A 14,200-nucleotide genomic window follows, 5' to 3' on the forward strand; every position below is an offset into this window, starting at 1 on the left:
TGCTGTGCACATGTCGTCATAGTACACCTTCCTCTAAACTTAATCTTTTTTTTTTTTTCCTTGAGTTAGTGAATATAAATGATACTGGAGTTAAGACTACTCCCATCAATAGTATGACCATTTGTCTAGATCAAAGTGAACTTAGAAATATTTTTCCCTGAAGGTCACTAACTATAAGAAAGGAAAACTAAAATAGTGAAATGTCAGACTAAAGTTTCTTAGACATCATTCTTCTTAGGGAAGATGTTATATAAGTGTTAATAAAGAAACTTGCCTATGAATATTCACCAGATAATGGTTCTTATTTTGTAGCCAGATGCATCAGAGTTATAAAGTATTTCCTTTTCTCTTGCAGCTCTGTTGGCTTAGCAAAAGCAGCTCTAGAAGCAATTAATGGATTCAACCTCTTTGGCAACCAGGTAAAAAAACAGCAATAGCAGCAACAGACTTTGATTATTTTTTTGAATTGCATGTTTAATTAATTTGGCCATTTATTAACCAAGTCATTCATTATGATCAGAGAATGTCTGTAATTTATGTAGCAGCCCATGGTTGAACAACCTTTCCTTTGAATATGGTTTGCTGCTTAAATTTTAGGTTTCTAACTAAAAAAAGATTGCTTAATTTAAGAAACCCTCTTCATTAAGAATTCTCATTTTCTTTCTTCAGTAACTTTTCCCTCTAGTCTTTTTCTTTTTTTTTTTTTTAGATTCCATATATATGTGCTAACGTATGGTATTTGTTTTTCTCCTTCTGACTTACGTCACTCTGGTGTCACATGATACCTCATTGTAGTTTTGATTTACATTTCTCTAATGACTACTGATGCTGAGCATTCTTTCATGTGTTTGTTGGCAACTTGTATATCTTCTTTGGAGAAATGTCGATTTAGGTCTTCTGCCCATTTTTGGATTGAGTTGTTTGTTTTTTTGATATTAAGCTGCATGAGCTGCTTGTAAATTTTGTAGATTAATCCTTTGTCAGTTGCTTCATTTGCAAATATTTTCTCCTATGCTGAGGGTTGTCTTTTCGTCTTGTTTATGGTTTCCTTTGCTGTGCAAAAGCTTTTAAGTTTCATTAGGTCCTATTTGTTTATTTTTTTTTTATGTGCATTTCTCTAGGAGGTGGGTCAAAATGGATCTTGCTGTGATTTATGTCATAGAGTGTTCTGCCTATGTTTTCCTCTAAGTTTTATAGTGCCTGGCCTTACATTTAGGTCTTTAATCCATTTTGAGCTTATTTTTGTGTATGGTGTTAGGGAGTGATCTAATCTCATACTTTTACATATAGCTGTCCAGTTTTCCCAGCACCACTTATTGAAGAGGCTGTCTTTTCTCCCTTGTATATTCTTGCCTCCTTTATCAAAGATAAGGTGACCATATGTGCATGGGTTTATCTCTGGGCTTTCTGTCCTGTTCCATTGATCTATATTTCCGTTTTTGTGCCAGTACCATGCTGTCTTGATTACTGTAGCTTTGTAGTATAGTGTGAAGTCAGGGAGCCTGATTCCTCCAGCTCCATTTTTCTTTCTCAAGATTGCTTTGACTATTTGGGGTCTTTTGTGTTTCCATACAAATTGTGAAATTTTTTGTTCTAGTTCTGTGAAAAATGCCAGTGGTAGCTTGATAGGGATTGCATTGAATCTGTAGATTGCTTTGGGTAGTAGAGTCATTTTCACAATGTTGATTCTTCCAATGCAAGAACATGGTATATCTCTCCATCTGTTTTTTATCATCTTTAATTTCTTTCATCAATGTCTTATAGTTTTCTGCATACAGGTCTTTTGTCTCTTTAGGTAGGTTTATTCCTAGGTATTTTATTCTTTTTGTTGCAGTGGTAAATGGGAGTGTTTCCTTAATTTCACTTTTAGATTTTTCATTATTAGTGTATAGGAATGCCAGAGATTTCTGTGCATTAATTTTGTATCCTGCTACTTTACCAAACTCATTGATTAGCTCTAGTAATTTTCTGGTAGCATCTTTAGGATTCTGTATGTATAGTATCATGTCATCTGCAAAGAGTGACAGCTTTACTTCTTGTTTTCCAATTTGGATTCCTTTTATTTCTTTTTCTTCTCTGATTGCTGTGGCTAAAACTTCCAAAACTATGTGGAATAATAATGGTGAGAGTGGGCAACCTTGTCTTGTTCCTGATCTTAGTGGAGATGGTTTCAGTTTTTCACCATTGAGAGCGATGTTGGCTGTGTGTTTGTCATATATAGCTTTTATTATGTCGAGGTAAGTTCTCTCTATGCCTACTTTCTGGAGGGTTTTTCTCGTAAATGGGTGTTGAATTTTGTCAAAAGCTTTTTCTGCATCTATTGAGCTGATAATATGGTTTTTATCCTTCTGTTTGTTAATATCGTGTATCACATTGATTGATTTGCATATATTGAAGAATCCTTGCATTCCTGGAATAAAACCCACTTGATCATGGTGTATGATCCTTTTAATGTGCTGTTGGATTCTGATGCTAATATTTTGTTGAGGATTTTTGCATCTGTGTTCATCAGTGATATTGGCCTGTAGTTTTCTTTCTTTGTGACATCTTTGTCTGGTTTTGGTATCAGGGTGATGGTGGCCTCGTAGAATGAGTTTGGGAGTGTTCCTTCCTCTGCTATTTTTTGGAAGAGTTTGAGAAGCATTTCCTCTAGTCTTTTGTTCAGCTTTCACATTTTAAAATACTCCTGGCATTATATACCATATATTTTCCATGTCAGTTCCCTCGTTGGTTTCAATTTAATGTATATCGATGTATATGTCATGCAAAGGGGAACTTGCTTAACATGTGAAGCCAAAGAATTGGAAATCGTGATCCTAGCTTAACCCTCAACTGGTTGTAATCATATGTCTAAATCTCATTTTCTTTGGGATAAAAGGGAAACCCTTAGGGTTGCCTTAAATTTTTAAAAGATCTTTGACCAATTTCTGCCCCTAATCAGGTGACCATGGATTGAGTTGTCAGTGGAAGGAATAATATGCAGCAATACAGGTTACCTCTCTGGATCAAGAAGTAAACTAATTTTCTTAGCAATTTTTGTAAAGATTCCAAAGGTGAGGCGGCAAAGGAGGTGTTCAACTAATGCTATAATTAACCTTAAGCTATTAAAATGCTAATTAAGTCAGTGAAGATACATTTTAGGAACTTATGCAGACATGTAAAATATGATATGGATTTTGTTATGGCAATTATAATATTGATACTATGTACCTCAAGTCTTGCATTTAGGAAAGTTTCCTGTTGGAGCATGGTGACACAACTGCCTCTCTTCCTCTCCCTACATACGTAAACTCTCTTCTCACTTCAACTTCCTCTGGAGGAAGGATTCTGGTTAAATCCAGGAAATGAAGGATTAAGAACGACCACAGACGTGAAAGGATTGGGAAGAGGGGAGCAGCACCTCATTCTGGGTGCCCAAGAGGAGACTCTAAATCACCCACTTCCCACACTCTTTTTCTCTCAAGACCTCTGGCTGGAGAAATTGAGGAATCAGATCTCATGGGGGTTTGGGGGTATATGAACTTGTTGAAAATCATGAGAATTAATATGTTTCTCCTGGAGATTCTTGGTGTCTCTGGCTCTGATCCCTTGGCTTGTACCAACATTTCTGTCTCTCTGAAGAGTCAACATACTCATGGAAATCCTACATGTATCCTTCAATACTTTTCATTTCCTTTTCCCCCCTGCCTCACTCTCAATACATTCATTTAAATATGTGTGTATGTATGAATATGTGTGTGTATGAGTATATAAATATTTACAGACTATATGTATATATATATTAGATAAGGAAGGAAGAAAGGAGTGTGTGAGTGGGAGTGTAATCTGCCATAAAAGAATGCCATTGTATTCAGTGTCACGAGGTAGAATCACTGCATACTCTGTACTCCTACCAGTGAATTTGTGACTTTGGCTAGGTATTTACCTAAGTCTCAGCTTCCTCATTTAAACAAATAGAGATATTGACACTAGGACCTAACTCAGAAGGTAGTCATGCAAATAAAAAACTTAGCATAGTGCTTGACAAAGATTAAACCCTCAATAAGTGATACCTCATGTTATTACTAGTGAAGTGCTGGTAATACTAAGGAAGGGTAATAAAGCCATTGGACTCCAAAACTTCTCAGGGGTATATCAAGGAGACTTAGAAGACTCACAGACTAAACTAGTAGTGTTACAACAGCAGTGTGGCAAGATGCAGGTCTTGCTCTTCTGCCTTACATGGTAACCAAGTAGTGAGATGAATGGAATTGCATGTCTAGGTCAGCTATTATAAAGTAGTGGTCAGCTCTTTTTTTTTTGCAATCATGCCATCTCCTTTGATGTACCTGAGTCTTAGTGTATACTGTTTACATATCTAGTATGCATCCTCTCTACCTACATATATACCCACAAACATTAATGGTACCTTTCTTAACTACCTATATTTCAGGGCTCTGCCTTCAGCCTACTTTTCCCAGGAAGCTTCTGTAGATTTGTTAGCCATAATTCTAAAAGTACTGAATTGCTTTACTATGCATTCTGATTCTGAGTTGTAAATATACTGCTGGTATTGTTCCCCAGCCATAAATTCTCAATCTTGGCTGCACGTTAGATTTGAGGAATTTAAAAAACAGTACTGATGCCTGGGCTCTACCCCTAGAGATTCTGACTTAATTGTCTAGAAAGAGGCTGTGGTGTTGAGATTTTTCTAAACTGCCTGGGAATTCTAATGTGCAGCCAAGGATGAGAACAACTGCTCTCAGCAGAGTTAACATTTGACCTTGTTTAGTTCATGTCTGTTTCCAGCAGAGCTGTGCACCAAATGTTTGCTGACTTGACTGTTTCTTGATTATTTCAGGTAGAAATATAGACAAATAAGGTCTATTCCTTTAGCCACACAGATGTCACATTTGCAAGTAGGGCCTCTCCATCTTCCAATTTTTTTGGTAATATCAGAGTATCCTAGTTTTACAAATTCCCTTTTATCTTTGTTTCTGATGTGGAGAATTACAGAAACCTGACTTTGAAAATGTTAAAATTCCCACCTCTACAGCAGTTCACTTAAAAATGTACTTGCTAAACAATAGCACATTTAAAAGTGCATGTGATGTTTTTAGTGTTTAATCATTTTATAATATCACTCCCTGTACTTAAAAGATCTGTGGTCTAATTAAAAGTCAGTGGCCAGGGACTTCCCTGGTGGCACAGTGGTTAAGAATCCGCCTGCCAATGCAGGGGACATGGGTTCGAGCCCAGGTCCGGGAAGATCCCACATGCCGCGGAGCAACTAAGCCCAAACGCCACAACTGCTGAGCCTGTGCTTTAGAGCTCGCGAGCCACAACTACTGAAGCCAGCACACTAGGGCCTGTGCTCCACAACAAGAGAAGCCACCACAATGAGAAGCCCGTGCACCGCAACAAACAGTAGCCCCCACTCACTGCAACTAGAGAAAGCCTGAGCGCAGCAACGAAGACCCAATGCAGCCAAAAAAAAAAAAAACAAAGAAAGAAAAAGTCAGTGGTGGGAAAAAGAACTGAGATAAAGAAAGGTTTTTTTTTCAAGTGAAGACCTAAAGAAGCATACTCAAGACTTGAGGGATTTCAGGTCTAATGAGTATTCTCAATTATTTCTGAAGACTATTGATACAGTGTTTTGGAAGACCTGATCATGTATCTTTAACTTAATTAATTTAGAGCTTCAAAAAAAAGTACATCCGGGGTTGGTGGCAACTCAGAGAGTCATAGATCTTTAGGGCTGGAAGGGCCCTTCTCTCAAAATGAATAGAGTTGAGGTGGATTCTCACAGGTCACATAACAGAGAGGCAGAACCAGAAATTAAACCAAAGCCACTTGGTAATGAATCTGGAATATAAGATATTAGTACAGGAAATCTTGGATCTTAAATGCTTTCTACCTTTAGTGGTAAAAGCTATGTATTATCTTTGAAAACTCTTAAGCCATTTTCTTCTTTTTTAAATTAAATTTAATTTAGTTTAATTTTTTATTGAGATGTCATTGACATATAACATTATATTAGTTTCACTAATATAATGCCCACTCTTGCCACTTTTATTCAACATAGTATTAGCCAGTCTTAGCCAGATAGGAAGTCTTAGCCAGATAAATTAGGTAAGAAAAAGAAACAAAAGGCATCCAAAATTAGAAAGGAAGAAGTAAAATTGTCATGATTTGCATATGGCATGAATATGCATATTATATATAGAAAACCCTAAACATCAGAAAACTGTTAAAGAGCTAATAAGCAAATTCAGTAAAGTTGCAGGATACAAATCAATACACAAAAATCTGTTGCATTTCTATACACTAATAATGAGCTATCAAAGAGAAATTAAGAATACAATCCCATTTACAATTGTATCAAAAAGAACAAGATACCTAGGAATAAATTTAATCAAAGAGGTGAAAGACCTGCACACTAAAAACTAAAAGAAATTGATGAGAGAAATTGAAGACACAAATAAATGGAAAAATGTTTCATGCTCATGAGTTGGAAGAATTAATGTTGTTGAAATGTCCATAATACTGAAAAAATATACAGATTCATTGCTGCATTATTTATAATAGCCATAATATGGAAACAACCTAAGTATCCATTAATGGAGGAATGGATAAAGAAATTGTGGTGTGTGCATACATACAATGGAATATTATTCAGTCATAAAAAGGAGTGACATTTGTGACAACATAGATGGACCTTAAGGGCATTATGCTAGGTGCTAAGTGAAATATGCTAAGTGAAATAAGACAGAGAAAGACAAATACTGTAGGATCTCTCTTATATGTGGAATCTTTAAAAAAAATCAAAACCTCAGATACAGGGAACAGATTGGTGGTTGCCTGAGGCGGGATGTGGGAGGTAGTGGAAATGGGTGAATTGATCTGTTTTGTTTTAAAAAAGAAACATTGTATATAATTCTTTTCAGTGAATATCACAAGTTAAAAATTTGTCTTAGTTTGAGTGATCCATGCGTATTAAAGTTAAAATTTATAGGCATGTTTTTGTTATTTTTACTTAAAAGAAACAACATTGTATTAGTTTTAGGTATACAACATAATGATTTGATATTTGTATATATTATGAAGAGATCACCACAGTAAGTCTAGTTAACAACTACTACCACACATAGTTACAACTTTTTTTCTTAAGACCTACTCTCTTAACAACTTTTCAAAGGCATGCTTATACATTACATCCCTGGGACTTACTGGAAGTTTGTACCTTTTGACCACACCATTTTCTTCTTAATTATTGATCTTTCTGAAAGAGGTTTCCACTTGTTGAACTTTTGCCCTTTTTGTGCTTTGGTGTATAAGACAAAAGTTAATTTTTATTTTTATGGGAAATTGTTGTGTGGAATAAGCCTTTAGCTTTGGTTATTATGTGTTCCTGTACTTTCTTTCCTATTTTTTTAAATTGTTAGACTTGCCTTATTATTAAAGAAAAAGGACTCATCATTTAAATCTTAAGTCCGAAACTATTTTCAAAACATATTTTTGTTTGGGAGAAAATATCTAAGAAGAAAATTTGATCAAGTGGCTTAATTTTTTAAATAAATTTATAATAAAGGCTAATTTGGAGCACTTAGAAACATACTCATATAATCCTTAATATGAGAATCACTTATTTCATAATGGTTTCAAATATTTTCTCTGTGTGTGTGTATATATATATATATCTGTGTGTGTGTGTGTCTGTATGTGTGTGTATGACAATACTCGACAATATATGTAGTGATTTATAAATATATATAGTGATATAAAAATATTTGATAATACTTAAATAAATCATAATTTATAGTTAGCACATGTCACAGACATCAGCAACAGTTTTGTGATTCCTGGGTCTGAGTCTCAGCTCTATTCTTCTAAAACCCTGAGAATTAACACTCAGGTTCATCTCTCTCTGTAGTTTGAAACCCCTTTAACAATATGTGAGTAGGAATTCCTCTAGTGAGGGCTACTGGAAGCTGCTGTTGGGTCAGTAAGTAAAAGTTGGCTATTTACAGGCCACCGCCACTACAGCCGTGGTGTAGAGGGGTAATTCCCACCAGCAAGTATCGTTTCTGCAGAATATGTCTCTAGGCTTGCTCACAGAGCTATAGGACAGCCTAATGCTGGACCAGGTAAGAAAGTGTCCTGATCATGGTGCTGTTTTTTTGTTTCCAGAAGAACAGAAAAGGTCATATATAGTATTGACACAATAGATATACTGATCCGTTTCATCTTGTTTTATTCTTTGATGCTAGATGAGGGTAGTAAGCCCATTAGCTCAGGTTCAGAGAAAAGTCTAAAGAGGAAAAGAAAGGCCTGGGCAATCCTTCAAATCATTTCACTTTGAATTGAGACTAAAGAGATCGTCTTACGGTCATGTTACCTACCAGGGTTCTTGGCCTCCTTAATCAATAGGAATTGATCAGAGGCCAGACAAGAAATTCAAGCAAGGTTTTATTGGGGTCCCTGCTGCACCAGGAGGGACAGAGAACAAGTAACAGGTTCCCTTGCTCACTCGCTTGCTTGCTGGGTGGGGGGCGAACTGGTTCTTCATATGGGGTGAGGGTAGGGGTGCGTCCAGGGGTCAGGCCGGAGAGGTGCCTTAGGTGGTTTGCCCACCCCTTAGGTGGTGTCATGTGCAGGGGGCATGCGCAGTACCTTGCTTTTGCTTCCGGCTCTTCAAAAGTGGCTGTTGGGTTTTTGGTCTCTTTGTATCTTGTCCATAATTTGCCCAGCTGCGCATGCACAGTTATTTTTAGTCCTTTGTAGTTTCTTTGTATTTTGTTGCTCGAGGAGACATTTGTCCAGGTGCAAGCACTGCAGCTAAGGGTCCCAGGTCCCAGGTGCCAGCCTATCTGAGTCATAGATGTTACCCTTGGCCATAGATACCATCTCAAAAGTGTTTGTTATGGTCATGGAGGCCTGGGTAGATGGTTCAGTGCAGCTCTTCCCCTTCATTGGAACTCAAGTCAGGTTGAATCATCTTGTAATGTGTATACTAGAAAACAATTACAGAAACTCAGTTTGGGAGTAAAGTTTGAACTGTCAGTCTTATCTGTGCTCTTTAGATGGAGTCAGAATATTATGGCAGAGTTATGATAATTTCAGGAAATGAAAGATGAAAATAAAATATCCAAAGTTAATAAGATACTCTGGAGTGACATATACATATAAAACATCTTTCCATATTCCTGCCTTTAATTGGAGAAATCAAGATACTAACAAATGAGCTGAGGCCAGAATCTAAAAGGTGATGACTAGAAAGATTTCTCATATTACGCAGTGTTCAAAGCGATGCAGACATGTCTAGCTTCCTTTGAAATTTGCAAGCCTAAAATTAACGTGTCTGATAATTTAAAGTAGGTGATAATTAATTCCATATGGAGGTCTCCTTGATGACGTTTTAAAAAATTTGCTTCTGAATAGGAATAGCTGCCCATGGCCTTGGGTGAATTTTATTCTTCTGTAAGTCCGGACCATATACCTAAAGCATGGTATATTTTTTAAGATGATAGTCAGACAATATAGTTTATTAGCTTTTGATCTTAGTGTTAAAATATGATAGCATTATGAGATTAATTTTTCCTTTTGTGCCTATTTCTTAGAGGCTGGCAGAGGAGGGGACCTCAACAAATACTTTGGTGAATCTTTATTTGTGGCTAGAAAATAGAAGTTAGCTGTTTATATGAAGCAAATAATGGCAAGAATTACCAAATTTGCCATTTCATTTCATTATTTATAAATTATCCTACTTAGATTGTTGTATCTTTTAAAAAATTAAATTCAAGGCAGACTGATTTGACATGTAATTAACTTTATTAATTTTCAGCCTAAGGGGTAAATTATAAGTCCTGTTATTTTCTGTATTCATTGGCTCCCAACATCACATACACATTCATTTCTTTGCTGTCTTGTTCCAACCACTCTACTTGCTCCCCCTTCCCCCAAAATTCAGATCCTATTTCTGGTCCTCACCTTCTCCATGAAGTACCGCAAGGTCCCTATTTTGTTTTCCTCCTGTTAACTTTAGAGGCTTATTATTATTCTTTCATCTAAACCACTCACCTGGTACATAGTCATATATTGCCACGTGCAGTCTTTTTGTTTTGTTTAATATTTATCTGATTTAGGACTGTATATCACCTGGGTCAGCTCCTTAAGAGGAGAGGTCATGTTCTGTCTTGTTTTACTCAAAGCAGAGGGCACATTACTCTGACATTGGCAGCTACTGCGTGAAAGTTTGTTGGGCTCAATTTTGTGAGTACAGATGAGAAGTAGGGACTTTCAAATAATAGAAAGACTGTTTAGAATTGATCTGGTTAAGAGACAGCCTCACTCATTCCTTGTTCACTTATTGTCAGAGTTAAAAGAAATTTAAGAAATAATATTATGAATGAGAAGTTCTATTTTATGAGCTAATATTCATGTATGAACATGGGTTAACAGGAAAAATATACAGAGTGAGTATGATGCTTGGATCTAGGGCCTAGTACTACTAGATTTTGAGTTTCAGTCAATGTATTTTATCTTCAGGGCAAATGCATCTTTGAAGTTGGTGAGAATTGGTATGAGATTTAGAAGGTAATGAAGCAACATAAAATTTGTGATGGTGTTCTTCCTTTCCCCATGTATTTTTCTGAGTATTCTCTTGTAATGGAAGTAGTCGTATTCCAATTTCATTCTTTGTGTTTTCAAAATATCTATCTCCCCAATAAAAGAACAAAACCATGTTTATTTAAAAACTATGCTATTGAAAATGGAAAGCACTAATGGCTAAATAGTATTGATAAATTTTTTAACTTGGTTAGCAGACCAATTATCATTTTTTGTTAACACTTTTTTTAATTCAAGTTTTTGATTCTTACTTGAAAGATAATTTTTAGTGTGGGAAATTGCATAATATAGTGTTCAAGGTGTGGTCTTCTGTGTCAGACTTGATTTTGAACCCTTGCCTCTGTTATACTAAGATTTAGCATCGTTTTCTGTAAAATGGGTATAATAATATCTACATAAGGGGATTAAATGAGATAATCCATGTGAAGCATAAAACACAGTGCCTGACACATAATGAATATTAGCAAGTATTATGTACAGTACTATTATTTGAGATTCTCCTGTCTTCATATTTTAATCAAGTAGTTTTTATATCTGTAATTCTAGATGTCTAAATTCATTTAGTTTGATCGTTCTTTATTAGGACTGTACAATTCAGATTTTGTGAATCCAAATTAGTTCTTATTTCTTTGTCAGAAGTATTAGCTAAATGATTTTTTACTTTTATTAAAATATCCTTTATTAGTTATCTTGTAATCTATATATTTTGATTTTTAAGAAAACTAAGGAGAAATTGGAAAAATGGAAAAATAACATTTATTTTTTATGATTATAAAATTAATATGTTTATTGCAAGAAATTTGAGAAATACTGAAAGTATTTAAAAAATTAAAATCTTCTGTAATGCCACTCTCAAATGCAACCAATGTTAATATTTTTGTGAAATTTTTTTGCTTGTCTTTTTTTAAAATTTTATTATTTTTGTAAATTGAGGTAACATTGATTTATAATGTGAAATTTATTTCAGTCAAATTGCCCAATGTTCAACAAGTTCTTTTATGTTAATCTAGGAAATTTTTCTTTCTCTCTCATTCCAGGGCTGTTCTTGGTCAGTTATATTTGTGGATCTCGATGCCCACAATCGCAACCGGCAAACTTTGTGCTCACTGTTACCCAGAGAATCAAGATCTCATGTGAGATATTTTTATAATAAATTAATATGAACTGTTGTTTATGATTGTTACATAGTTTTGTTTCTTTTTCCAAGAAAGTACTCTAAAGTGTTAAAAGTTGGCAGAAGAGATAAGAGAGAATGTTGCTGCTTACTCCTCTGGCCTGGGGAGGTCAATGTTTAGGAAGTGAACAGAGCTGTGGAGAAAGCTGCTTTGTCCTTTGAGTTTTCATAGAGCAGTACAGAACTAGATATATTTTTTTCTCTTTGGGGGAGTAGCAACATTATGCCAAAATTAATTTTTTTTGGTCATGCAATATTATATACAGTAAGTACCCTACACACGAACTTTCAAGTTGTGAACTTTTAAAGATGTGAATGTGCGTTCCCAGGTCCAATCACATAATTTAGTTCACGTGTCTGGCGTACATTGTCACGTGCGTGCATCCTCAACAAGTGGTTGTGCTTCTGTGTACTTTACTGTACAGTACTGTATAGAGTACAGTAGTACAGTGTCTTTATTTCAAGCCCAGGGTGTCTGGAAGCAAGCTTAAAAGCAGCAGTGATGTAGTTGGTACTGCTAAAAAGTGCCAAGCGATAATGATGGAAACAAAAGTGAAAATAATTGAGAGAGTGGAGTGACAAGAGGAAGAATAAGTAACTGAAGAACCGAAGAGATTCACGACACAGGAAATGGCAAGGGGATTTTCTTTGTTTGAGGAGGCACTGTTAGTTTTTGAGGCACAGGACCCGAATGTAGAATGGTTCATGAAGGTTTTAGCAGTCTTTCAGAATGCAGTCCCTTGCTACCGTGTCATCTATGACAAGAAAAAAAGAGCTACTACCCAGATATCACTGGACCGTTTTTTCAAGAGGGTAGATAGAATTTAATCCAGCAAAGAACCAGAACCTGTGAGTGCAATTGCAGCTTACCCTCGGTCTCTTATTGCTGAGGATCCGTTAGCTCAACCATCTCCCACCTCCTCTCCCTCCTCTAATCAGTAACTCTTCTTGTTCACTCGATGCCAGCCCCTGTATGCCAGCTGTTGTACTGTACTATTGTACTTTTCAAGGTACTATACTGTAAGATTAAAAATGTTTTCTTTATTTTTCATGTTCATTTGTTTTTTATGTATTATTTGTGTGAAAAGTATTATCAACCTATTACAGTACAGTACTATATAGCGGATTGTGTTAGTTAGGTACCTAGGCTAACTTTGTTGGACTTACAAACAAATTGGACTTACAAACGTGCTCACAGAACAGAATTTGTTCATATGTAGGGGACTTACTGTATTAGAAATGTAGAAGAATATTTTTCATAATTTAAATTTCTTTTGAATAAAACTGCTTTCCTTATTTCTTTTCTCTCATTTGATTCACCCTTTTCTTTTGTCTGATAATCTCTTAAATGACTATGTAATACCTGATTGCAGATTTTTTGAGGGGTTATTTGTGGCTCTATTCTTAGAAAACACCCAAAATGGAACAATTTAATTATTTTAAAATAACTATTTTATAGAAGTAATACAAGATTATGATAAAAGACAAACAGAATCCACAAATAAGCAAATAATAAAAATATATCCACTCATTATTCCACCATTCAGTTATAATCTTAGGGTGACATCATTTGGGTTTGTATGTTTCCATGTATTTTTATGTACACATATAATATTTTTATTTTACGAAACTGGAGGAATATTGTTCATAATGCTTGATAACCTGTTTCTTTGAATGGACATGTTTCCATATTAGTAAACATTTCTATAATATAAATTTTAATGGCTGCTGATTTACTCAGCTAATTGTTGGACCTTTAGGTTGTTTTCTGGTTTTCACTATTATAAACAAATTGTTATGACAGACTAGTTGTAATGACTAATTAGTGGTGTTAAATTTTTACACAATGACTGAAATAACGTACTAAAGTTTGAGTCCAGTGTTGAACCTTGAAAATACTCCTTATCATTGAATGAAGTTTTATCTCCTCTGTAAGGTTCACTAAACCATGCCATATAAACATCTGTCTGTCCCTTGGAGCACAGCAGTCTCACTGTCAGTTAAATAACCTTAGTGGCTTTGCATCTCTGTGATTCTCTTTGGGCTGTGTTGATCATATGATTACAGACACTTACTTTCCCTTCTTTTTCTTATTGCCCCCAGAACACAGATGCTGCCCTGCTCCCCTGCATCAGTTATCCTGCATTTGCCTTGGATGATGAAGTTCTGTTTAACCAGACACTTGATAAAGTGGTTAGAAAATTAAAAGGAAAATATGGATTTAAGCGTTTCTTGAGAGATGGGTATAGAACATCATTGGAAGATCCTAAAAGACGCTACTACAGACCAGCTGAAATTAAGGTATCAAAAAATATCCCATGTCAGATAGCATAATAGAATGTTCAAAAGTACTGATTCAGGAGGCAGACTTCTTGGGTTTGAATTCTGGCTCTGCCACTTATTAGCTGTGAGACCTTG

At 35.5% G+C, this 14,200-nt stretch overlaps 1 protein-coding gene across 4 annotated transcripts in view; it reads left to right on the plus strand.

Annotated features, from left to right (window-relative positions):
• Positions 1 to 14,200, plus strand: part of PHKB (phosphorylase kinase regulatory subunit beta) — a 193,773-nt gene that overhangs the window by 64,372 nt on the left and 115,201 nt on the right. For all 4 annotated transcript variants that reach the window (XM_027092140.1, XM_027092138.1, XM_027092141.1 and 1 more), the window contains 3 exons: positions 356 to 419; positions 11,646 to 11,741; positions 13,886 to 14,083. In XM_027092140.1, coding sequence (XP_026947941.1) covers positions 356 to 419; positions 11,646 to 11,741; positions 13,886 to 14,083 — 358 coding nt within the window. The remainder of the gene's footprint in view (positions 1 to 355; positions 420 to 11,645; positions 11,742 to 13,885; positions 14,084 to 14,200) is intronic.

Source organism: Aethalodelphis obliquidens, unplaced genomic scaffold, assembly GCF_003676395.1.
Source record: "Aethalodelphis obliquidens isolate GAN/ISIS:26980383/991018 unplaced genomic scaffold, ASM367639v1 scaffold75, whole genome shotgun sequence".
Lineage (NCBI taxonomy): Eukaryota > Metazoa > Chordata > Mammalia > Artiodactyla > Delphinidae > Aethalodelphis > Aethalodelphis obliquidens.